Consider the following 27,170-nt stretch of genomic DNA (forward strand, 5'->3'; position numbering starts at 1 on the left):
GAATGCACGTACGTATTTCAGTGATGGGTTTTAATTGTCTGAATAACATTTTAGTACGTTTTCTGGACTGTATCGGAACACACGAAGCCAATCATAAATTTAAGTCAATGCATTATTTGGTCGCAAGAATACAATGAACTTTTATGTAACAAGAATGTCCAGGCATAACATTCGGAGAAAGATATAGCGGTATCCCATCGCTAAATGTTATGAGGCGACTAATGTTGGTCTCCTGCAGAATGCGTAAATTTTGTCTTTTTAAGTGACCTCGGAGAAACCAAAATTAGTTTGTTGCCCCTTTTCATCAGATGAGACCTCACTTTTTGTAGGTAGCAAAGGAAAATATGGTTACCTCGTTATCATAATACCGTGGAGTTGATTATGTTGTCTCAATGAGGTCGCCACTAAGTAACAATCATTAACAAAACAAGTCTCTATAAAAGAAAGACAATGGACCAGATCCTTGGCGAACATCAGTTGTTGATTAAACTTAATCAACACCTTCAAAATTGTTCTTAAACATCAAACAGATTGAGCTATCGAAAGACTTTGCCTCGTATTCGTGACCTGTTTGCACTAACGGAATAATAATATTTGAAACAGATAATGACGAGTTGATGTATTTCATCACGAGTTTCAGAAAACTTATAAAACGACTGCAAGCTGTATTTCAATTGTCTTATATGTTTTAATCTTTGTGACCTTTACAGTCATAACAAATGTACATATTTTCAAATAACGTGTGCTAAAGCAATCCATCAACGTCTTTATGCCCATATTTGAAATGTCCGGACAACGGCATTATTTCACTGATGGTATATGTTAGGTTGGTTAGTTGGTTCTGGAGGGTTAAACGTCATATCAACGGCCAGTTGAGGACGTGCCTCCATGTGTGTTGTGTATGCGTGCATGTGTGTATGTGTGCCGGTGTCAGGGTATGGTTGTGTATTTGCTTTCTTGTGAGAGCGTGAATCTGATGCGTACTTTATAGTGCTACCTCACTGAAATGCCATGCCGAATGCATAAAGCACAGCATTCTGCCCGGTCACATTTTATTTACAACAGGTAAACTAGCGACTAGTCGATGCGATGACCCTAAACTGAATGTTAGGCAGAAAATAACAAGTACAATTTAAAGGACTTAACAAGTACAAGTTAAAGGACTTTAGTATATCACCGCCTTGGGACAGATCCCATTGCCTTCCTCGCCTGGGCGAACATTCAACAATAAAGCCAAAAGTGAATATGTGTATTCGTCTTTCTACCCTACCTGTGTAGGAATTACAATGTGTAAGGTTATGACAGAGTGGTTGAATGAACTCAAGTAACACTATTGAATTATTAATAATGATGTGCCGACACCTTTAATTCAGTTGCGATCGTTTAACATTGTCCACCTGGAGAGCCACAGTACGCTTATTATTCCAAAAATCGGAAACAGACATGTGGCACGTGTCTTGTTTAATCTTTTAAGATTGAGGGAAGTATGTACACATGAAGGTAACGTACGATCTAAGATACAATGGAAATTTAAACCATGGTAGATACTAAACCTCATGGAAATTCTCTCCTACTGTGTCATCATTTCGTCCTCGCGGATTGAATCATTTTAGTAAGAAACAACTCTGACAGGGAAGTTTATTGGTCAAGAGGATGCTTTTACGAAAAAATAAAATTATTGTTAATCAAATTAATCACAATAGACGGGAAAACATTAATTATATTCCACATACATAAAATATTCACGCTACACACGTACACAATAATTTGTTTATGTAATAAATTATTGCGGACAATACCAATTAGACGTATGTATATTTGTATTGATCCTCGTATGGTGGCCAAAGTAAATATAATACTACTAAAGGAAATGAACAAGTATCATAAACGTGAGTATGTTCAGCTAGTCATACACGTGAGTATGTTCAGCTAGTCATACACGTGAGTATGTTCAGCTGGTCATACACGTGAGCATGTTCAGCTAGTCATACACGTGAGAATGTTCAGCTAGTCATACATGTGAGTATGTTCAGCTAGTCATACACGTGAGTATGCTCAGCTAGTCATACACGTGAGCATGTTCAGCTAGTCATAAACGTGAGTATGTTCAGCTAGTCATACACGTGAGCATTTTCAGCTAGTCATACACGTGAGTATGTTCAGCTGGTCATACACGTGAGTATGTTCAGCTAGTCATACACGTGAGTATGTTTAGCTAGTCATAAACATGAGTATGTTCAGCTAGTCATACACGTGAGTATGTTCAGCTAGTCATACACGTGAGTATTTTCAGCTAGTCATACACGTGAGTATGTTTAGCTAGTCATAAACATGAGTATGTTCAGCTAGTCATAAACGTGAGCATGTTCAGCTAGTCATACACGTGAGTATGTTCAGCTAGTCATACACGTGAGCATGTTCAGCTGACCAGGGCTGGTTGAACGCATACTACTCTGTCTTGTTACACTGTCATATTGTTACTGTATCTGTTCAATGTAAGAAACGCTAAATTAAGAAGTAACCTAGAAATGATTAAACATATGAACTCAAAATAAACACAAAAGCAACACCGGGGACCAAGCTCACGACAAAGACAAAAGGAAACGATAGCATGAACCCCCACAAACAGTGGTGGCGTGACGGTATGACTTCACAGTAGTAATTCATTTCCACATCTAATCAGTATGTCGTTTGGTTTTACAACTTGATTTAGGTTAATTAAACCAAAACATTGCTCCTATTGTATTAGGAAATCGAAACATTGGTGTGCGAACTGCTTTTCTGTCGGAGATATTATCAATTTATTTACAGTTCGGATACTAATACAAGGTGTTGATTTTCATTTCCGCCGGGACAAATCGATTGCCTGCAAAAACCTCGGAAGTAATAAATCGTATGTGATAATAATTGGTATGTTGTCAACATGTTGAGTACCATTTATTGTGTCGGTGTATGAATACCCAACACATAGTACGCTGCAACGTGCAGAGGAGAAGGTAAAACATACACGAATTTAAATAAATAAGGATCTTGTGGCAATCTAATGCATAAAAAACACAGATTTATTGCATTTTCAGTTTTTTTCTAAACGTTTGGCTCAAGGTAATTTCCAATATTGATCAATACAATTGCGTTGGAAGGTGAAGTGATGACATACCGAAGCCGGGAGATGGATGGTGCGCAGTAGAAAGGAGGCAATCATTAATAAATAACTTCAATTTCTTATAGATTACATCTGTTTTCGCTAGCCTTTCGAAATTACCCTATGGTCCCATCTATCTGTGAATCAGATCACTCTGGCACTTTAAACGCGTCAAGCGAGATACGGTTGCACTGTACACATTTCTTTAAAATATTACATGTTCTTAGTACCTCTTATATAATTATAGAAAGAATTAGGCTGTTCATTCGCTTAACTTCTGGATTTCTTACGAGACCGAATGTCTAAACACAACGCCGTTATGGCAACACGTAGGTGATCGATGACTTGTTGGCCTTGAGTAACGTTAATCTAAATCACCGACCCGCAATCAGTCGTTATATAAGCCAGCAGGTGTCAGACTAAGGAACGACAGAGAAGATATAATTAACAAATATTGTAATAGGTCATCGCTTCTTCAATGTCCTCTATTCTAATGTCTCACTAGAACAGCACCTTTCCAACAAATCTGCAGAGGTTTTGATATATTTAGATACAGCGGTCATGATTTATCTGAACCACACAAACAGACGCAACAAAAAATATGATAAATTCCAAAGTGTTTCCTATTGTTACAACGAATGGTTGCCATTTTGGTTGACTGTACAATGTATGGAATGAAATATGACTTTATCATAGCGCGTATTGTAGATGTTTTAAAACCTTCACAATCACTTATTCCAAGGCTTTCCATTTGAATGCCATCGTAGTCGCAATGGTTAAGCATTTGCTATTCAGACATGGCGCCAATTGTAAACGCCAAAGATGCCGACACATTGACGTATAACTAAATCGTGCCAATGTAATGAGACCCTTCGATATACCCAATCCTCATTCCCAGTAAGATCATGCGATATTTGAAGCGTGAAGAGACATTGTCAATGCTCAATATGACAAAGGCAGTGGATGCTGTATATTTTTATTTGTGTCTATGTTGAAACCCATTTAGTCCTACTGGTGGCGTTGCAGTTCTGATGCTCCACAGCGCCATCACAATATGGTTGACGAATGAAAAAAGACAGATCATGCCGGAAGTATACGGCAAACTGAGAATGGCAGTATAAGAACGGGCGATGCCACTGGACGACGTACTTAAGTGCTAGTTTGCAGTAGTAAGAACACAAAGGAGTTTAGGTTCTAATAAAGGGGCCGAAGAAGCTCCTCGAATCAGGACTCAAAAGAAAATGCTTGTGAAATTTAAATTTCATTAAAGATAATTGTTTTTGGTTAAAAATACTATTATTTTTCAATAAGGTGGAGACAGTTTACATACAGTGAGCTGTTATAAACCATGAATTACGTAATATCTGTGGACATCTGTCGGTTATAATTGTGCTTACTGAAATGCGCCTTAATGAAATAACAGACAAACTGTATCCTCCTTATACATATGGATTCTGCATGGCAATACTGATCCATCTATACACTAAACGAATTGTCTTTATTTATAGTACCCATACCTCGAACAGCATTTTGCGACAGTGTCAATTAGCAGGGTTTGATAGTTATCTCTACGCAGACTCGTCGCAGCCTCTGCACTTGATATGAACCACCAATCGAATCCGCCTATACGTTACGGATCAGTTCGCGACTTCTGATATTTAGTTCCTGGCCATTAACACAGACCATTCTCCTGTTCGAGTCGTCACGCTTACTATCTGATTTAGACACGTCAATCCAATCCCAGACTGTTGTCCTGCTCTCACTTCGCTAAAGCTGTGGATGGATGTCCAGCTTTGATATTGTAAACGAAATATCCTACTTATTGTCCTTACCCTTACTCATTTGACTGTGCTTGACGAATTGTCATGAAACGCCAACAAATACATAAACATTGATATTTTTTTCGAGATTTTTACGTATTACTGTTAAATATTTGTAGATCACCTATACTGAAGCTCAATGGTAAATGTGTATATGTAGCCGACTGGCGTTCATATCGGTTGAACAATGAAAAAAGTGCCGTCAATACATATGAAGTATTTCCTAATGAAATACCCATAATATCAATGCAAACGGCATCCTTTACGTAATGTCACTTCAATGTTGGTTTCTTACGATGTTCTCGCGTTTTGCAAGATAGAAGAAATGCATCGAAATCATTGTATCTCTTCGCGTTCATATCAGTATGCATTCAATTTCTTATAGAGGTAACTGTACACGTTCTTGAAGCGTAAACGGGATGGAATCTAGTTCTATGCTGCCTCTGTATATATTGTTGTTTTCGTACAAGGTAATATTGCTGCACGATGTGATGACAAACATTTAGGTGCATTGACTACTTTTATCTCCAAGATTTGCTAATTTGAGCGGTAAATGATATTGTCTGTTTATGACACAACGCAAAATCACCTTACCGACATGACAAACTAGCATATACTTTAGGAGGTGCCTGTTCGTCGGATGGGCACGTTGATTAAATATACCGTATTCATTAAGATTTGTGTCTAGTATGATTAGATTGAGCCAAGAGTGCGATGATCCCTGAAATACCTGACCGCTACATATAATCAGTATGTTCTGTTTCTAAAATACCCATAATTGAAGATGGTTCCATTAGTCCAGAAATGCTTTTCTATGGACAAAATAAGAAAGTCAATATTAACTAAGATTAAGGTAACGGAACATTGGTTATACTGGCCCTAGACTAATAACGGCCTCGTATGTAAACTCCATGTAGTATTTATTATACAGTACGGGATAAAGTATAGAAAAGTCAGCGTGGTGACCAATCAAAATGTTCAAAATAAAGTCACCGCTATATCTTTTGCTAGTAACATATAAATTGAAATATTTATTCAGATGTGTCTCCATTAATGTGCATGCCTCCTTTTTTCAGAAGCATGATTTACATAAAATCTGAAAAGTCTTCCGTCTTTATTAATACATGTATCACTGAAACACTAACCGCCAACTTGACGTAGTTTTAAATAGGTACCTGGTTATATATTTGACAATTTATATAACAACAGGATATGTACTTTGGTATGTTTACTTAATATAATTGTATATGACAATCAGACAAAAGTGTTTAAATATTTGGTGGTTTGCTGTGGTGGCGGTTCATTTTTAGATACTGTAATACTTAATACACGGATTTCGTAGACAGTGAAGTGACCTGTTTACATCTATGGTAGAACTCGATTCCAGAACAGGCCATAGGATATATATTTTTCTCTCTTTTTTACCCTAAGCATGCATCGCTTAGTATTGACAGATATGCCAAAGACATCATAACAAAACATATATTCTATGAATTATCCTTTCAAAAGGGGGAAAACGGAAGCAGTAAATATAATTGACCAGGTCCTTTTATCTGTGGGTCCAACATAGGGTCGACCTTTTATAAAAAGGAACAGAGTAAGATTTCTGTAATCTAATTTAATTAGTTGTAAGTACATCTTCCAAACATAAAGGGTTGTATGTGATCTGCGTATTAATTCTTTATACTGAAACACAATACAATGATATCCATACGGTTCAAGTTAGGAGTTCAGTTCGAACCCCATCAACCGGTAAGCAAGCTGTTGCAATAATCTGAAATGTCAAAACTGTTAAATTTCTATTCTAACTCGTTAGAAAAGGAGTCAAAATTTTCTAGTTTACCTATTTTGTGACATTCGAAAATGGTTATAATGTAAAGACTCGTACGTAATCGGGAACTTTTTGCAACAATTTTACTTTATTTGACACAATGCTATTTTTGTTCCGTTATCAAACAACTAGAAATGTACCATTTTAATAATATGCAAGTACTTGCCTTATTTAGTCCTTTCTTGTAACATGGTAGTATATATTTAGAATCAAGCCATAATTAAACTTTGTCTTAAATAAAAACATTTTTTGAAATAGGTTATGAAGAAAAAGAGAAAGATAAGTGGAAGCAGGAAGAGCTAAAATGTAATTTGACCATTCGTTAACGTTGTGATTAAGTATTGTGCACCGTGTGCGTACTTTTTTATTTAAGATGCTCCGATGAAATGGCATACAGGGCTGTAATCAACTATTTACATTGAAACCGAACAATAATCAACTGTTCCATTTATCTTTCAATTTTGGCCACATTAATATGAGTTGGCATCCTTGATTTTGTTTTTGTTCCAGATGAGAGAGGAAACCGGATTAGCGGGGCGTAAGTATAGTGTCTCTATGTTTCTTATTATTACAGCTATGTGTTTGTCTTAAGGCAACCATATATACATGTCTAATAGCTTATGTTCTACATCAAATAGACATCGCTTTATTGCAATTTTCCTAATGTATAACATTTCTGTTATTTTCTGAGAGTTTAAAGTCTACATTTGAGCCATTGTGCCTAGGGGACAACAGCAAAACGAAAGAAATGAGATGTGTGAAAGGGAAATATTTAGATTTAGTGCTCCACTGGGGACAGCATATCATTGTTTTGCTTTTTCAACGTCAACTACGCAGAAGCTTCTGAACAGAAACCAAACCGATACTGATACTGATACTGCCGAGAACCGATACTGATACTGCCGAGAACCGATACTGATACCGATACCGATACTGATACTGCCGAGAACCGATACTGATACCGAGAACCGATACTGATACTGACGAGAACCGATACTGATACTGCCGAGAACCGATACTGATACTGCCGAGAACCGACATTAGTCGTCATGGACGACCGGTCTGTACTTCCTGGAAAAAAATGTCTGTCAATCTTTGGAGTAATAAAAACAACAAGAGTTACCGAAGTGTCAGCAAAGTCATAATTCAAACTCAAAATTGATAAACTCGGTAAAAATAGGAACAACGGTAGACAATCTTGATCAAGATTTTTTTTATAAAAAAGAATCCAATTTCCTAAAAGGAGTAATCTTTAGTTAGCCGCGGCTGATGTAGGAATGATGTCCTTAATGGCTTTTTCATTATGTTATATTGTGGTTTAAAGACAGGATTTTACGAGAATTTTCAAATGCCATGGTCTGAAGCATGCATTTAATGACTTGCAGAACACGACCAGCGAGATTCCTACATTTTATCCCAAATGACAGTTAATTTGAAACTTAAAAGATTTGTTGTTGTTTTAATGATCGTTTGCTTTGGACAGTTTCAGTTAAGAAGAATAATGGTTTGGTTGTTTTATAGAGGTTGGCGTCTTCTTGTTAGCTGAGGTCACTTGGGGATGTGGTTCCACGTGTGTAATGTATGCGTGAACTGCGACGTATTCCTCGGTCGGAGATACAGCTCTGATGTACTGGCGTAATTGGGGCAAAAGATAAAATGGAAAATCGGGAAAACACCCATTTAAATGTTTAATTGTGTCCTGAGTAAGGGAAGTTATAAAAAAATCAGTAATACGATTTCAAAGAGAAAAATAAACATGGACAAAATTGACAACTAGAGGAACTGAGGCTACATGAACCTAAAGGGACACATGGAACCACACAATAAAGGGACACATGGAACCACACAACAAAGGGACACATGGAACCACTCAATAAAGGGACACATGGACCCACCCAATAAAGGGACACATGCAACCACACAATAAAGGGAAACATGGAACCACACAATAAAGAGACACAAGGAACCACACAATAAAGGGTCACATGGAACCACACAACAAAGGGACACATGGAACCACTCAATAAAGGGACACATGCAACCACACAATAAAGGGACGCATGGAACCACACAATAAAGGGACACATGGAACCACACAATAAAGAGCTGGGAGAGAGTCAGCATTTTCTAAAACCAATTTTATATCCATAATTTATAGATACAAATGATAATATTGTCAAGTTATATGACACTTTAAAAAAGAAATTCCTAACATTACTGTATCAATCTTAGTTCACCTATTCTGCCTAAATTAACGAAAGAACCAACACCAATCTTCTGCACCCATTGTAATAATTTGGATCTTTAATTTTTTCCTGATCCTTAATCAATAATTCTGTTTATTTTGTTACAGCCGCCGTTTATTAATTGTTTGTATCCCACTAATTACTGGTTGTGTTACTAGAGTGAGACATTTACAAAGTTTAGAACGGTACATATTTTTATTTCATTTTAGTGTACAATGTTTTAAAATATCATAAACAACTGCGCTTAATTAACTTTGTGAGTGACGGGTACCCCTTGTGGTGTATTAAATGTTTAAGATTCTGTACCTCGACAACAGCTTACAACCTTTTGTACTATGCTTCCATTAAGATTTGATGTGTTTATGTATCAACAATATCTTGTCATTTTGTCTTTGTGAGTTGGCTCCACGACATGGGTATCTCTTTCTATTGTCATGTCGTTTGAGTCAGCCGTTTCTCGTGATGAGTGTTATTTAACTTCATTAGATACATTGTTAATACTCTGAGAAGAAGTAGTGTATAAAACATAGAGCCCCCGCTGCTGTAGTATTGTCTGTTTGGGGTAGAAAATAAACTTGATAACTAGCCTAGACGTCTACATGATGAGGACCCTGCGTGGGGTATGTACTTGTACGTATTTATGTATCAGCTCATCGTTATTATGATATAAAAGGTTTGTACATCGTTGTTGTTACCTTTACGAAATAAATTGTTACACAGTTGCAGTTTGTTATATTTTTCTATTGTGATGATAAGTCATTTAATTTTGATAGTATACTTTTCTTAAAATCTGTTGATAGTTTTATATGGTTTAATATTTTTTCCTCATATTTGTGGCGAAAATTTATGACCAGTCGGTATAGGAAGTCTTGTAATAAATGCACTAGCGGACACCGCATAGGGAGTTGGTATATCTCCTTAACATTAAACATGCATAGTCCTGTTATTGTTATACTGAAAGCTAAAAGGCAACTGCACTGACGAACAACAAAATGTTTTTTTTATCACTTTGGATACTGATTTTGTTTGGTTTGATGTTATTGGTTTAGCATCCTATTAACAGCTAAAGACATATACTAGTTTCCTACATACGTGTAATGTACGCATGCATGTGTGTAGGTGTGAATGAGGTGGTATGTTGTGTATTTAGATCCTTGCGATAGCATGGATCTGATGCCAACTTACATGATTAATAAACACATGACTCTTTATAAAAACGGACATGCACAGAAGCACATGTACATATCATAATATTTCCTTACAGTACTTGACCTACGCCTTGCTGGGTAAGTTAAGAAGTTCATTCGTGTAAAGAGAATACTCAATTGACATTAAGGTTATAGCAGGAACCGACCTGACAGCTTTATTGACAATGGTGGTCAGCAGGGATCGCCATGTACAACTACCACCAGCTCCCAACACCCTGCTGGATAGCCCTAGATATCGTATTGACTGCCGTGTATCAGACTTGATAGCCCTAGATATCGAATTGACTGCCGTGTATCAGACTGAATAGCCCTAGATATCTTATTGACTGCCGTGTATCAGACGGGATAGCCCTAGATATCGTATTGACTGCCGTGTATCAGACTGAATAGCCCTAGATATCGTATTGACTGCCGTGTATCAGACTGGATAGCCCTAGATATCGTATTGACTGCCGTGTATCAGACTGAATAGCCCTAGATATCGTATTGACTGCCGTGTATCAGACTGGATAGCCCTAGATATCGTATTGACTGCCGTGTATCAGACTGGATAGCCCTAGATATCGTATTGACTGCCGTGTATCAGACTGGATAGCCCTAGATATCGTATTGACTGCCGTGTATCAGACTGGATAGCCCTAGATATCGTATTGACTGCCGTGTATCAGACTGGATAGCCCTAGATATCGTATTGACTGCCGTGTATCAGACTGGATAGCCCTAGATATCGTATTGACTGCCGTGTATCAGACTGGATAGCCCTAGATATCGTATTGACTGCCGTGTATCAGACTGGATAGCCCTAGATATCGTATTGACTGCCGTGTATCAGACTGGATAGCCCTAGATATCGTATTGACTGCCGTGTATCAGACTGGATAGCCCTAGATATCGTATTGACTGCCGTGTATCAGACTGGATAGCCCTAGATATCGTATTGACTGCCGTGTATCAGACTGGATAGCCCTAGATATCGTATTGACTGCCGTGTATCAGACTGGATAGCCCTAGATATCGTATTGACTGCCGTGTATCAGACTGGATAGCCCTAGATATCGTATTGACTGCCGTGTATCAGACTGGATAGCCCTAGATATCGTATTGACTGCCGTGTATCAGACTGGATAGCCCTAGATATCGTATTGACTGCCGTGTATCAGACTGGATAGCCCTAGATATCGTATTGACTGCCGTGTATCAGACTGGATAGCCCTAGATATCGTATTGACTGCCGTGTATCAGACTGGATAGCCCTAGATATCGTATTGACTGCCGTGTATCAGACTGGATAGCCCTAGATATCGTATTGACTGCCGTGTATCAGACTGGATAGCCCTAGATATCGTATTGACTGCCGTGTATCAGACTGGATAGCCCTAGATATCGTATTGACTGCCGTGTATCAGACTGGATAGCCCTAGATATCGTATTGACTGCCGTGTATCAGACTGGATAGCCCTAGATATCGTATTGACTGCCGTGTATCAGACTGGATAGCCCTAGATATCGTATTGACTGCCGTGTATCAGACTGGATAGCCCTAGATATCGTATTGACTGCCGTGTATCAGACTGGATAGCCCTAGATATCGTATTGACTGCCGTGTATCAGACTGGATAGCCCTAGATATCGTATTGACTGCCGTGTATCAGACTGGATAGCCCTAGATATCGTATTGACTGCCGTGTATCAGACTGGATAGCCCTAGATATCGTATTGACTGCCGTGTATCAGACTGGATAGCCCTAGATATCGTATTGACTGCCGTGTATCAGACTGGATAGCCCTAGATATCGTATTGACTGCCGTGTATCAGACTGGATAGCCCTAGATATCGTATTGACTGCCGTGTATCAGACTGGATAGCCCTAGATATCGTATTGACTGCCGTGTATCAGACTGGATAGCCCTAGATATCGTATTGACTGCCGTGTATCAGACTGGATAGCCCTAGATATCGTATTGACTGCCGTGTATCAGACTGGATAGCCCTAGATATCGTATTGACTGCCGTGTATCAGACTGGATAGCCCTAGATATCGTATTGACTGCCGTGTATCAGACTGGATAGCCCTAGATATCGTATTGACTGCCGTGTATCAGACTGGATAGCCCTAGATATCGTATTGACTGCCGTGTATCAGACTGGATAGCCCTAGATATCGTATTGACTGCCGTGTATCAGACTGGATAGCCCTAGATATCGTATTGACTGCCGTGTATCAGACTGGATAGCCCTAGATATCGTATTGACTGCCGTGTATCAGACTGGATAGCCCTAGATATCGTATTGACTGCCGTGTATCAGACTGGATAGCCCTAGATATCGTATTGACTGCCGTGTATCAGACTGGATAGCCCTAGATATCGTATTGACTGCCGTGTATCAGACTGGATAGCCCTAGATATCGTATTGACTGCCGTGTATCAGACTGGATACGGACAGAAACAGACTATCAATAATACAAAACAATGGCAAAATCCATTTTAAAGGTTTCCTATGCAATCTCAGAGTTTAAAAGACAATGCGACGACATCATCTGCGGTCGCGTTTTAATTGTGTTAAAGTAATTAACATGGTGTACGGTTTAGGCTAAATATTAATTCTCTCTCCCTCGCCCTAAAAATATGGCGGACAGAGGTGAAGGCACGAAAGCAATGGAGCATATCATCCCTGTCGTGGATCACTCCTATGTCAGCAGCAGTTATAAATCTTTTCTGCGTGAACGCAAAATCAGGAAGTAGATGAAATCATTCCCCCGCCTCTCTTTCACGTTTCTTCGTGTGTATTTAGGTAAAGAGGGCACTATCACGGCTCTATACGACTGGCTTGGCCCTTAAATGACCTTAGTTGATAATGGGACGTGAAACAAAATTAAACCAAACCAAACCATGAACAGATAATAATTAAAAAGTTACAGTTCTTTTTTAAAAATATGATGTACAAATGATGAACTTTTGATTTTGCCTATTTCCATGTTTTCCACGATGAATAGTAGCTTTTATCTGTGGAACCTAATCAAATAAAGTCAAAACTGTTTATTGCAAGCTGCGATGTCTCAAATACCACGTGTATGCCGCAGTCGTTAATAACTTTGAAATTTGAATATAATTGTAGAATGCCACGAATACATCGAACCACCTCGAACCATGGGTTTGGATCGTAAGTCCAATTAGTTCGTTGTCTCTTGAGCGAAATTTATCAACAAAAATCAACTCTGAGAAAAGTTTTGATTATATTTGAAACACCTCGACAGTAAATTCCTGAGTTACTGGAACACAGTGACGCATGCAAGATTATAAATTTCACAAACTAATTCATGTCTTTGTATTAATTAATTTTCGCCCCTTTCATAAATCTCTTAAATGTCTCTGACCAAACTTTGTTGATTACAATCTTCTGTTCGTGTAACCAGATATAAATCAACTTAAAAGATTTACCGGCACCAGCGATCTCAAGGAAAATTAAAGCAGTATTTTGTGTTTCAAAGAATTCCCCTATGTAATATAGCACTATATTCACCAAACCCAATGCTACAGTATGCCCAATGACACATGACATTCAGATGCTTTGTAAACATTAACGATTTTTAAACATTCTATACGTAATTGTGAAATTAATAACACAAAAATGTTACTAACATACATTAGTTAAACTTTACTTTCAAATATTATTATCAAATGAGTTTTCCGTAATGTAATTAACACAACGAATCACACCATATTTATTTTCGTAATTGGTACGTGTAATTATGTTTTATAAAAAAAATTCAAACTGTCTAACCCATTTACTGTTGCATTTTTATGTGTTTTCGTTGTGTATGCCTTCTTTCGTTCTGCCATTCTTTTCCACTTGTTATAAACGAATTTATCTCACACTGGTTCTCCTGCAGTTTCGGGACCTTGGTAGTCCTGCAGTAAACCACTGCCGGTTATCGTAGGAGGCTACAGATGTGGGACCCCTACATACTAAGGTTTTTGTCCCATCTCTAATGCCTTGTTTGACACTACCTCATTTTTGTATTTGATGTTGAGCATTCGCCCATGTGAGAAAGGCAATGGGTTCTGTTGGCAGGCCGGGACATAACAAACTCCTTTAAAATGGTGGTTGCTATTTCCTGCTTAAATTTCAGCATTTTGGGAAATGGCGACAACTTGTTCACCAGTTGTCAGTATAATGTGACCGGGCGGGATGCTGTGCTGGGTGCGGTGCCTTCGGCATTGTATTTCAGTGAGGTAGCACTCGACAGATTCGCGCAAGTACACCAACATACCTCGTCTCCGGCACACATACACACATGCACACATGTACGCTTACACAGCACACCTGGAGGCACGTCATTGGCTGTTGTTAGGACGTTAAACAAAACAAAACCAAACCAAACTACTTCAGCCTTTTGAACCATTACCTCGATCAAAGGAATCTGCATAATTAGTTAATAAATGTCGTATCTCCTGCGTAAAGTTACACAGATAGAACACCAGTGGTATCTAAGGTCTTGTAACCCAAATGTTCTGGATGTTTAAAAAGAAACAAAACAACTGTACAGGAATGAAAGATTTGGACAGCAGTCTGGAAATTGCAATCCAATATTTTCAAGGAGACAATTTCCTCGGAACACTAGGTTTAGAATGACACAAAGAACAAAGAAAAGCATTTACGTAACAGCTTTCTAATGCTACCAAGAACATCCGACTGATAATTGGTTGGTTTAACTGTATGTAAGCTGGAAATGTGGAAATGTTATTTATTTAATGAGTGAGGATGGTTCAGGTGGCGCATTAAGGAAGTTTTTCTAGTTGACATTTAGTAAACATGCTTTCTGGTTACTGTTTGTTAACGTATACGACTAAAATTAAACTTACATAATTTACCTATTTGTTGCACGTAATAGATACTGGCTGGCAAGACAAGCGGGTAAACAGGTTTCTCAATTATATCCTCATTGGCCATTAACAGAAGTTATAAAAGCCGATTCGTTTAAATTTCCTCTCTCCGATTTCGAGTTCCCGATTTGGCTCTGGACGTTGAAGCAACTATGTATATTTAATATCTTAACTTATGATGAAATAATCTAAAAGAGAATTATTTTCTTTTCCTTTCCTTTTTTTTATTGCGTAAATCCGTTTATTTCAAGTAGTTTAAAATAATTATCATTGTAATAATATAGTAATCATTATAATAGTATTCAATACAATAATACTCATTAATTATACATGTAGTTGGCAATGTTATACTAAGCTTTGTATAGGTTATCAGTGCTATGCTACTCATTGTAATAGAAATTAAATCATTATCATTGAAATAGTTTTCAATGTAATAGAAACAATTTACAGCAGTAATATAGTGATCTATGTTATAATAATAATTAAAATAGTTAGTATTAACTATTGCTGTTACTATTAATGATTGCTGTAAAAAAAAACATTGCAATCATAACAATTGTAGAAGTTATTATCGTAATAATTATCAATGAAATAGTTATTATTGCGATAGTATTCATAGGAATATTTATCTTTGTAACAGTTATTATTTAACCAGTTATTAGTGTAATAGTAATCTGCAGTAAATTTAAGTCATAGCTCTACCGAGGTATCTGAGCGATCACAAGATACCGACAATAAGCACAATGTACATGATACAAATTAATGATAGTATCGTTGTAGTATCTATAACCACTTGTCATTGTAACGCTTTATAGCGTTTCGTAATATATAGTTGGTGTAGTTGTTATTAAAGAAAAACAAAACCAAATTCACCCAAGCCTGAATATGTGGTATTGCTAGCGTACTTTGTGGTATTGCTAGTGGACTTTGTGGTATCGCTGGTGTAATTTATGGTATTGCTAGCGTACTTTGTGGTATCGCTGGTGTAATTAATGGTATCGCTATTGGACTTTGTGGTATCGCTAGTGGACTTTGTGGTATCGCTGGTGTAATTTATGGTATAGCTAGTGGACTTTGTGGTATCGCTAGTGGACTTTGTGGTATCGCTGGTGTAATTTGTGGTATTACTAGTGTAGACTGGTTTTACTGTGTGGGATTACTTGTGTATATTGTGCTATGTATAGTGTACTTTGTGGTATCGCTAGTGAACTTCCTTCATTGTTTAATATTTACATTCTGTATGCTTAGACCCATTGACAAAAATTACATTCATAAATGCATAACACAGGTGTTCATAGAATCTCAGCACGTGGGAACTGATAGTAACCTGATCACACTGCGTAGTAATACACTACAAAAACTACTCACTCGTAACGACCGACCTAGATGCTTAATTCTTACATCTTAAAATATTATTGAACTGTGCTTTGTGAAATATCCACGTATTCACGTGTCCTGTGCTACAAATAAACATTGAATATGGAACTACATTTTGTTGTGTTATTGTTGTTGACGGTTGCTAAGATCTCTCACGATAGTGTCACATTTCCCCGCGAAAAAACACTGTTCTCGCCACTGCGTTGCACCCGTGTATAAGCAGGAACAAACCCTGTTTATTTGTTTTATTCGTTGTTATATCGATCCACTGAAAGGATTCGTCAATGTAAATATAAGGAATGATATTTATTTTTTCAACATTTATGAGGTCATAACAACAATGGGTTTTTGGACATATTTTACATGAATCGCTAGCGCGATTCATTCAATATGTCCATAAACCCATTGTTGTTATGACCTCATAAATGTTGAAAAAATAAAAATCATTCCTTAAGTGAATAGTATGTTATCGCTAGTGTACTTTGTGGTATGTTGGTGTACTTGTTTGGTATCGTTGGTATACTTTGTGGTTTTGATGGTGTATTTTCTTGCAAGTGCACTTTGTGTTATGTTAAGTGTACTTTCTGGTATCGAATATGTACCTTTTTGGTTTTCACTAGCGTTCTTTGTGGTATCGATAGTGATTTTTTATGAGTAATCAGCAAGTCTAAAGAAAGCAACTTAGGTAGTTAAGTGAAATACACTGTAGGTTAGAATCACCATCAACGCTACAATAAATATCACTGATATATCAAAATCATGATTTACTTCCGTTTTCAGACTTAATGAAAATAAATTCCCATGTGTTCTGCATAACAGGACAGATTAATTATAACGTGTTATCTGAGATTAAATCGTTGGTTGACTTCAGACCAGAATTCCGTTGTCATAGCTATTACATGTAGAAGCATGTGGATGGGTTTTACAGAGGTTAATGGTGCTTAGCGAAGGCCAAACACGAAGAGGCCAATTGAACCCCCTCCAGGGAATTCTGTATCAAGTAAATATTGACAGTTTATTGAGAGTCGATATTTTATAGCAAATTCGTCAATAAATACATAGATAACTTGATATGGCTATCGATCTAATGCAACTAAAACAATCCGTCGTTTCTGCCAATCTAAAAATCTCCATTGGACAATAAAATGCAGGACGAACAGAACGGATTAATTTAAATGATAGGCATAGTTAAATAATAAACAATATAGCTGTCGATGGATTATTGCAATCAGTGATTTATTTTTAAAATGATGTTAAATGCTTGAGGGGGATGTATAAAGATGTAAGAAGGATTAGGTATATCCTAAACAGCCATAATTAAACGTTACAGATAAGGATATATTTGATATTGTGCAGATACTTTGTTAAAATGACTACAAAATAAGCTGACAGTATGCAGTGTATTACTTTCAGAACAAAAATTCAAATGACAAACAACCGGAATTAAATTTTCAAGAAAAACATTTTAAAACAAAAGAAAAATAAATGCTGTTTTATTTGTTTGCTTTTTAAACTTAAATGTTTGATTAATCCTAAAGACTCATCGATAAGGATATGATCTTCGAGGAAGAACGACACTAACAGCATTTTGACGGTTAATCTTTATTAACGATACGACAGTGCACTTTCTACATTCTGTCAGTTCATTGCTGTTAGCATTGTATTTAGAAGTTAGTTAATAATTCTAATCCAATAATGTTCCCTGGGAAATAAAAATCCATTAGGGTGATTAAAACGAATTTAGAAAAGTACAAGACATCCTCAACCAAGTAGGAACCTATTTAAATGCAATCATCAAAATATCTATTATATCTGTTATCGAAAGTTACCTTAAAACTTTCAAAAATAATCCCACTTAAATTTAAAAACATCCAATAAATGATAATGTGATTTCTGGTTTCACAAAGAAAAATGCACTACAACATTCTATGTTTTTGGCAATATTAACAAACTTATTAAAAAACACGCCAGTAATAACAAGCTATAACACCGATAAATAGTACTGAAGAATCATTTTAAAAAGGAAGAAATGTTTAAATATGCAGTAAAAGTCACGTACCTTTCCTTCTGTGTATAGTGAGAAAGCTACAAGTAAAACACAGCCCGAGAGAAGTCCTGAAACCATGTTGTCGAATATAATGTTCTCTCTTCCTTCTGTTGCTGCAGCAGTGATGGGCGAAAACCGAAAATCTTTCTCTGGAAGTGAGCCACGTGCTTTGCCTGATATAGTGGAGCGACACCCACTTTTGTCAACTTCTTGTCGAACGTCAGCAGCACGTGATCACGTGATATCCGGTCGATTCAGGGATATTGCGTGCCCGTTATATCATTATATTTGTAAGGTAAACGGGTAAGGCCTGGCCATTAAATATTTATACAAAATGTACGCCCATAAAGACAATTGGTGAATTAATAGGATAGTCACGTGCCGTTTGGTTGTACGAATGTGTGTAGAGAGGCGGATTTATCAGTTCATCCACAGGTGATGCTAGTCTAAAAACATACCGAAGTAAAACAGGCGTCTATCAGCCAGTGCCTCCTGTTAATTGGTCAATAACAAAGTGACTAATATGTAGTTTGTCCTCAATAATTAGAAATAATTTAATTACTAAGTGAGTATTGCACACCGCAACATAACTGTAATTTGTGGTTTTATATGACGGGAATAGCACACCACAACATAGCTGTTATTTGTGGTTATATATGACGGGAATAGAAAATCATTTTGTTCCTGCCGTTTCCAGTGATTATTTCAAGATAAGCGACAAAAGAATATTTACGCGTGAACGTTGGTATTTTAATATAACAATCCTTTTTATGACCAGGAATCGGGACAACGGCAAGCAACCAGATCAGCCTGTCATACACCATCACTCCTCAGAACAATAACACTGTCGGATAATAGTCCAGTTATTTAATCTGGGCTTTTGAAGTTACTAAATCAATCACAGTAAGCCAACACAGACCCTAAGGGAGACTGGTGTTTTCATTAAGAAAAGTGATATGGTGCAGTTACTGTGTGATTATTTAACAGGTATATTTGCTGCTTAACTAAACCGTCCTTGCAACTTAAGTGTGTTGTCTTTGATTATTAGGAAAGTTCCCTGTATGCCGCTGATAAAGAAGTCAATAGTTGGGTTTTTTGTAGTTACTTTGATTGGTACAGTTTTAAATAAAAAGGATTTTGTCTTAATGGAATTGTTCTAACATAGCTTCTTGAGAATCATGTATACATTTTGTCATCTTATTGAATTTGAACCTTTGTCTTTTTCTATAATTATAACTTGTGATTTCAAGCGTTTTGACTAAACGTATTTTATAACGAATAGTGAAATTCTATAAAGTGTTTACAAATTAACTGATTTTTTTTTAAATTTTGTTAACAATGATCTTTGTTAAAGAACGCAATAAAAATACAGCGTGGTTTGTATATGAGCAGATAAAACGATGACATTTAATGATAAAGAGGACCAGGAGATGTTTACCTACTTAAAAGATATGATGTAAGAGATTATGACACAATTATCCTGACGGCAGGAATTCCGTTGACATGAATGTAACAGCTGTACCAGCAAATGTGATTGCAATATCAAAAAAATAATGGACTAAGCGTTTGTATTTGTAATATGATACATCGTTCAAGAAATATCATCCAGATATGCATTATCAAATAGAGATGAATTTTGCCGAGCATTAAACTATTGCGAGAGACTCTTGTAAAAAGTATACTAAGATGTTTTATCGAAATTAATTCGTTCCTCCTAAACTGACTGTCATCAGTCAATCTAATTGGAGCTACCATATTAGATGTGCACGTGTTTGGAGGAGCATTGAGTTAGAGTGCGAACCTTGGTTTATAGGTACGCCAGCAAGGTTTATCGAAGTTCGATAATATCTAAACATAGGTATAGGACTTTGGAGAAGTCTGTTTACAACTATAATGCGTAGTGGACCCAGCTCGATATAGGGTTAGTGGGGAGTTGATACTTTAAGTAGATGAACGACGTTTCAGTAAAAACGAAACACCCCAGTGGCGGAATACATATCAAACTTTAAATCAGGGTCAAAGTCGAATTGTAGGTATTTGACAATACCAGTATTGGTAGTAAGTGTCACGAAATCAAAGCCTTCATTCAAGAAAAACATATATACAGATGATTGGATATATTTTATCACCCTAGTAGAATTTTATACGTAGACACTAGGGACTTGAATGCGCTATACATGTATTCGTTCAGCTGGTAAAGGTTAATATGAATGCTGTACTTGAGTCACAGTCACCAAACCAATACTTCGATTCTGTACTACAGTCACCGTACCATGACCTCGATACCACGCTGAATGGGACAAGGTCAATTATAGCCGAGTTAAGAAAGTGTGAAACTAACACGGGTCGGCAAGACCACCGACATGGCTTGCCGTGGCGTCATCACTAACGTGGGACGAAATTAAATCAGGATTCACATGGCGACCCAGGGACCTGGCTGACTCCATCCAGTAACATACGTAATGTATCGTGTCTGTACATGTGGTAACACTTTGGTAAGGCACATTCAACATGGAATGAAATACTCATCTAGACACGGGAGCAAAGTCCAAACTGAACGTCGATACCAAAATACAACATACAGAACGACAACAATGTGAAGACACCATTAACCTTAGGCTTTGATCCTGTGTTTAACCCACCTCAGGCTTTGATCCTGTGTTTAACCCACCTCAGGCTTTGATCCTGTGTTTAACCCACCTTAGGATTTGACAGCTACAGTCTGTTGCATTACATTCGCCTCCTTATTTGGTCACATTTTGACTTAAATGGCCGAACATTGTTTAGTTACAGTCTTAGGATACAATATTACCATGAACATGTTCTATAGTTACTACTACTAAACAAATAAGTCCAAAAACCATTTTCCTCACACCGTTCGGCACTCCTGCAGGTCGGGGTTCGAGAAAAGAATATACCTGCTGTTACCCACTTCATGTTTCGTTAGAGGCGGCTTATATGGGAACCCTTTGCAGAATTGGGGATTTGCTTTTGTGTCCTCTACTTGGGCGCACAAAAGATACCAAAATAAATCTGCTGAACCCTTAGCAAGATTGGGGATCTTTACATGTCTTTCTCTTTCTAACTACTTTTTATTTCCTATCGCCTTGCTTAGCAAAACCTCACTTTTGGCTTTGATGTTGAACGATCGCCCAGATTAAAAAGACAATAGGTCCTGTGCGCAGGCCAGGACATACAAAGTCTATACAAATAGTAGTTGTTATTCCCTAATTAATGTTTAGCAATAAGGGGAATGGCAACAATTGGTTGACCCGTTGTCAGTATACTGTGACAGGGCGGAGTACTGTACTGCGTGCCCTCGGCATGGTATTTCAGTGAGATAACACTATAAAGTCGGCATCAGATCTACGCTATCACAAGGAGGCAAGTACTCCAACATACCCTGTCTTCGGCACACATACACGCATGCACGCTTACACAACACATATGTAGGCACGTCCTTAGATAACCTCTGTTATTAATAGGACGTTAAACAAGATAACACCAAACCTAACTAAACACCGTCGTAGATATATATTTAGATCGAAATAACAATTAACTGGACTCGGCGAAAAACAAGTTTTGTTCACGATGTCAAAAACTGACAAGTCAAATTAAATATGATGAGCTGTAGTATAACGATTCATGGCACATGCTCTTATCTAAAGTAGAGGAAAGCCCGCATGGAAAATCCCTGGTGTCATCGGAAGGTCAGCAAATAACCCTACTGAGTTCTGTTCTGGTACATGGATGGAAACGAAGTTCTTATAATGAGTGAAACCTGCTAAACAGACCATTCTGTATGTCAACAATCGGTTTCGGTCCCCTTTCCCAGAAATACTTGGTTATATTCGATCTTTTCCTAATTTACCCGTCCACGTCAGTACAGTAAAACTCATGAAACGTTTGAATATATTTAACTCAAGTATATAGCATTGCAAAGTGAAAAGCATGATTAAATATTAACCTGGAAGCGTAGTCCCAAAATCTTTGGAAATATTTATGCTATATAAACAAATATCACTGATGCAGACGTAAAACATAATATCACATTATACACAAATATCTTTCTAGTCTCACTTTTATTGTATATCTTATTTATTTTTGGTAGTACCTATAAGGTAGCATAAGATATGTTCGATTGTTCTTCGTTAAACCAAAAGCATATAAATCTCTAAATATGTAAGTTATTTATAGAATGAAACAAATACATGGTTTGGTACGGAGAAAAACGCCAATTCCGTATATACTGAGAGAAAACGCTGATTCCGTTTTAAAATAAGTAGCTAAGTCCATGGTATGATATTGTGAAAAATGCGGATTCCGTTTTAGAATATGTTTGATAATAACAGGAATAGCATATTCCTAGTACGTGTATGTACCCCATTCATGGTGTGATACAAACGTACCAAGAGCAAACGCTTTTAAAGTTACATTATGTTCCCCATTTATCGTTTGATTCTGAGAAGAAAAGCCTATTCCTAGTATAAAACGCTGTTTTATTTTGTCAACAATAGTGCTTTATAGTGACAAACACAGAGTGAATAAACAAGTTAAAGTTAATATTGATTTGTCTCCTTACGTTTAGACATGCGGAGTTACAGTAGACGCTAGACACACAACGCGGTCAGCGACTCTAGTGTAGTAGAAATACATGAAAGGATTGCGTTACAAGAAAATGATAAGCATCAGAAGTGATAGGGGTAGAACATGATAGTTAATACAATGCTAATAATTTGATTAATTCTTGTAAATATTGTTTGATGTAATCAAATATCAGAATGAAAGCAGAACTGATGCAAAGAGATATGCATTGTAATGAACTAAACATCATTTATGGAGTTTATTTTGTTATATTATTGTTATTTGTTTGTTTTTCTGCTTATCTCTTTGATTGCCTAGTGTTTTGGCTTCTCCCTACTAGCTAGGGTCATTTGAAGTCAGTGTCCGCTATGATGCGGCCATTCACGGAGACTTTTATTTAAATGTATTTTACAGGAATCTCTTAACATGGACATGCTAGCATGAAGCCCAATCCGGTCACATTACATTGACATCGGGCTAACCACAGGAGACAACATCTCTTTTTAAGTTTATTTACACTAAGGTTTCTCATTCAAGATATTTTGTAACTTAAACATCCGTGTGATGCTATGGTTAAAATTGATTCTGGGGATTCGAACATAGGCATTCACATAGTACATCTGTACGTGCTCCTGTAAAATTTTGACAGTATTTTTCCGGGTACATGTCTGTAGAAACGTTTATTTAGGCCCGAAGGTTTCCTAAAAATAAAGCTGGGTTGAGATATTTCGGATAAAATGTGTTTATACCAAAGAAAAATAGGACCATTTGCAAAAATGTCTGCTGAAAATATTTTTATTTTTGTCTGGAAAAAAATGGCATTTATTCGCAGGATTTCTGTGCAAACGTACAGCCTTAAAACAGCAAATGCTAACATATCCACTCACACGCAATTCTGAAATATCCGACTAGTGCATAGTATCTAGTCAGCTGAAATAAATGCTTCAAAAGTTTCGGATACTGATATGTGTTTTATTGAATATATGGCAACATAGCATGATGCAAGCAAGACTAATCAAAACAGCTAAGACAGTGTGACGCGTAAACCTGTTATACAGGTTTTTGTTTAGTCTACAGGTAAAGCATATGCAGACATATGGAGACACGTTACTTATGTACATAAGAAATCCAATGTTCAAATGTCAAACACTTTTACCTAAAATTTTAACTTATAGTTAAAACTAACTTTACCCGGAGAACATACCCTAACGTTTACATTTATTCGCAGTTCAATGTCCTTGCAAAAAGCACGTTTGTTAATACACCGTGCAATGTATTGTCTAAATAAGTCGTGATTAACAAACATTTGGACAAAACAAGAGTGTTTAAGATAAAAAAAAAAAATGAAACAAGAAACTATTAATGTATATATTTATATTGCTTGTAAGGCATTGTTTATTCTTGAAAAAATCAAAATCATTTAAAACATGACGCAATATGTATCAAAATATTCAAGTTAATTAGACACATTGGTGATTGTAATTGATTTCGAGATAAACGTCTTTCAGAACAGGTCGTATAAAATATAATCACGAAAATGAATGTTCTCGAAAAGTTTATTATTTACAGTAGTCCTGTTCAATCATAAACATGTGGTTTTTTTTGGACATTTAATATCTGTAAAAGTGTATCAATGATACATGTTTCCTGCTGACGTGTCGTTGCAGTAGCCGGTATAGCCTTTATGTGAACCCTGATAGTCATCCATAATATCATATTATATAATTCCATTGTTTTTTTTATTAATAACGTGTTATTAAACATGTAACCACTACCACAGTCTGTTAAATAAAACAATAGCGCTTTGTTATTGATACCGCCTCTTGGGAAATCTTCTAGGTATGTGTATTGTTTTTAACATGTCCAAACTCAGTCCTCGCATTTTCTATTAAAAATAAGTCTCCTGGAACAGATAATAGTGACAAGAGTGACCGGCTACCTCATCACATCCCTGTCCAGAAGACAGAACTATTGTTATGAAGGCTCTTCCTTTGTTAAAACATTTGATTTGTTAAGCTGGTAAAATTCATATTAAATATCTAAACCAAATAAGGCTTAATGCGTCAAAATTATGCATATAATCAAGTTAATAAGAGTAATGGGTTTTTTAAAACCGTATTTCTGAAAAAGTAGACGAAAGTGTCGAGTAACTGAAGTAAAATGTGATACAGTCACAACACACGAACAAGACAACAGAATCAGTGATTGTCTGAACGGACAGACATAAATAGAATAGGAGAACCAAGGGAAAATTATAGCCAAAGATTTTGTTTTCTTTTAAAATATGAATTCCATCGTACTTCTTTATATTAAGAGCTCCCTGGTCTGGATTCCAAGTTAGCAATACCTGAGCAAGTCCTCAACTGCTTTTGACATTGAAGTCTGATATTAGACGTCCCGATGCGATAACACTTCTCTGGCATAGATTAATGTTCTGTTGTCGTGATATTTGCTGTTGTACACGAATTATACGCTTATATTTAGAAACAAAATACAGAATAAACATCTGCACGTTTGTAAAAAACACGAATTAAATGCTTCAGGTATCTTTAACATGTTGAAACAAAAGGATTATTTTTTGCTTTTATTTATTGATTATATTACATTTTTTGTCTTTTCTTTTTTATGAGTTTTTAAGAAATCAAAAACCGTTATAACCGAACATATTTCAATGTTTTTTAAATAATAATACGGGGTTTAAATTCAGTTTGGTACATGTCTTTGAAGAAGAGTCCGTATATACATTGCGCTATGTCCTTGGTTTGTTTAAACAGGTAATTCCACAAACAGATGGAATGCGTTCAAGTGAGATAAAATTGTTAGGATGGGAAGTAAGATCGGTCGGAGTATCTGAAAAGTACGCTTGTTTTGGCCTGATAGTATTTCTGAAAAGAACGTGATTAAAATATTGAATGTTTGCTCGCGATACTCGATGTATTTTTTTCAAATCACCATGGCGGCTCTGTGGTTCGCTGGTTCACATAGTCGAACGAGGAGATATTATACCCATGCAGAATCATGTTTTATCTTCTAGGCCCTTCACTGTCTTAACTGATCCCTTCATTTTGAAGTGTTCCTGTTTAGCACGTTGTCATGATAGTGTGTCAAGGTGGTCGTTCATGTAGCTGTGTCCTACCAAAGATATGTCTGTGAAATGACACTTTAAAGTGAGACCTTAATGTTGTAATGACGCAAAACCCTCAACAAACAAGCTGTTAAGTACTTGACAATAAACAGGAACCATACCACATTAAGCTTCTTCAAATATATCATGTCGCTTTAACATTACAGCATTCCAATGCATAAAAATTGGACAATAATACGGTTTCAGTATTTTAAAACTTTGCATTTCACACGTATCATTATCTTGCATATGGAACTGTGTGATGACGTTCTTTGAAATGTGTTTATTTGAATGATGCATTATTGCCAATAATAATACTTCATCTCTGTTCCACTGTGACAACTTGTATTTAGACTGTGCTTTGATCCCGTAGTTTTAGGATCCATCAATGGAAGCACTTCTCAAAAATCTAGTATTCTGTTTACGTCTGATATCAGTCAAGGCGAAATATTGTAGCGTATTGCCAGGTTTCTGTCCCATCAATATTTGGTTATGTGTCACGCGAGCAAGTCTCAGAAACAGTTCGGTTGTGTCAATTCTTATTCTACATCTCTCTCACAAATGCTCGCCACTTTATTACAAGAACAAAAAAAAAGGCTATAATAAAATCTCAAAAGGTTTGATTGTGTCAATTTCAATGCTTTGCATCTTCCAAAACGCTAGGGTCTTTCAGCGCCTCAATCGACGTTGTGATAGCCTAGCTATTACTCTGACATCGGAGACCACCTACATCCGGTCTTGTACATTTCGCAAAATCGTAAAAAGGCAAACCGGAAGCACTAGATCGCTGATCAAACTGTTTGGGTCGTTTATAGGAAAGTCCTTACAGCTTAACTAAGTAGATAACATGTGTCTTAATGCTGGTAAGGCTCCTTAGCATTGAGATCGCAGTGTCACTTCTATA

The 27,170-nt window shown here is 36.8% G+C and overlaps 1 protein-coding gene across 4 annotated transcripts in view; it reads right to left on the bottom strand.

Moving 5' to 3' along the window:
• LOC110463993 overlaps positions 1 to 18,844 on the bottom strand; it is a 33,220-nt gene extending 14,376 nt beyond the window's left edge. For 2 of the 4 annotated variants that reach the window (XM_021518980.1, XM_021518978.1), the window contains exon 1: positions 18,571 to 18,844. In XM_021518980.1, the coding sequence (XP_021374655.1) occupies positions 18,571 to 18,636 (66 nt within the window). In that variant the 5' untranslated portion in view covers positions 18,637 to 18,844. The remainder of the gene's footprint in view (positions 1 to 18,570) is intronic. The other 2 variants (XM_021518981.1, XM_021518982.1) reach the window with 2 other exon arrangements.
• Positions 18,845 to 27,170: the final 8,326 nt, after the last annotated feature.

This window comes from Mizuhopecten yessoensis, unplaced genomic scaffold, assembly GCF_002113885.1.
Source record: "Mizuhopecten yessoensis strain PY_sf001 unplaced genomic scaffold, ASM211388v2 scaffold10949, whole genome shotgun sequence".
NCBI lineage: Eukaryota > Metazoa > Mollusca > Bivalvia > Pectinida > Pectinidae > Mizuhopecten > Mizuhopecten yessoensis.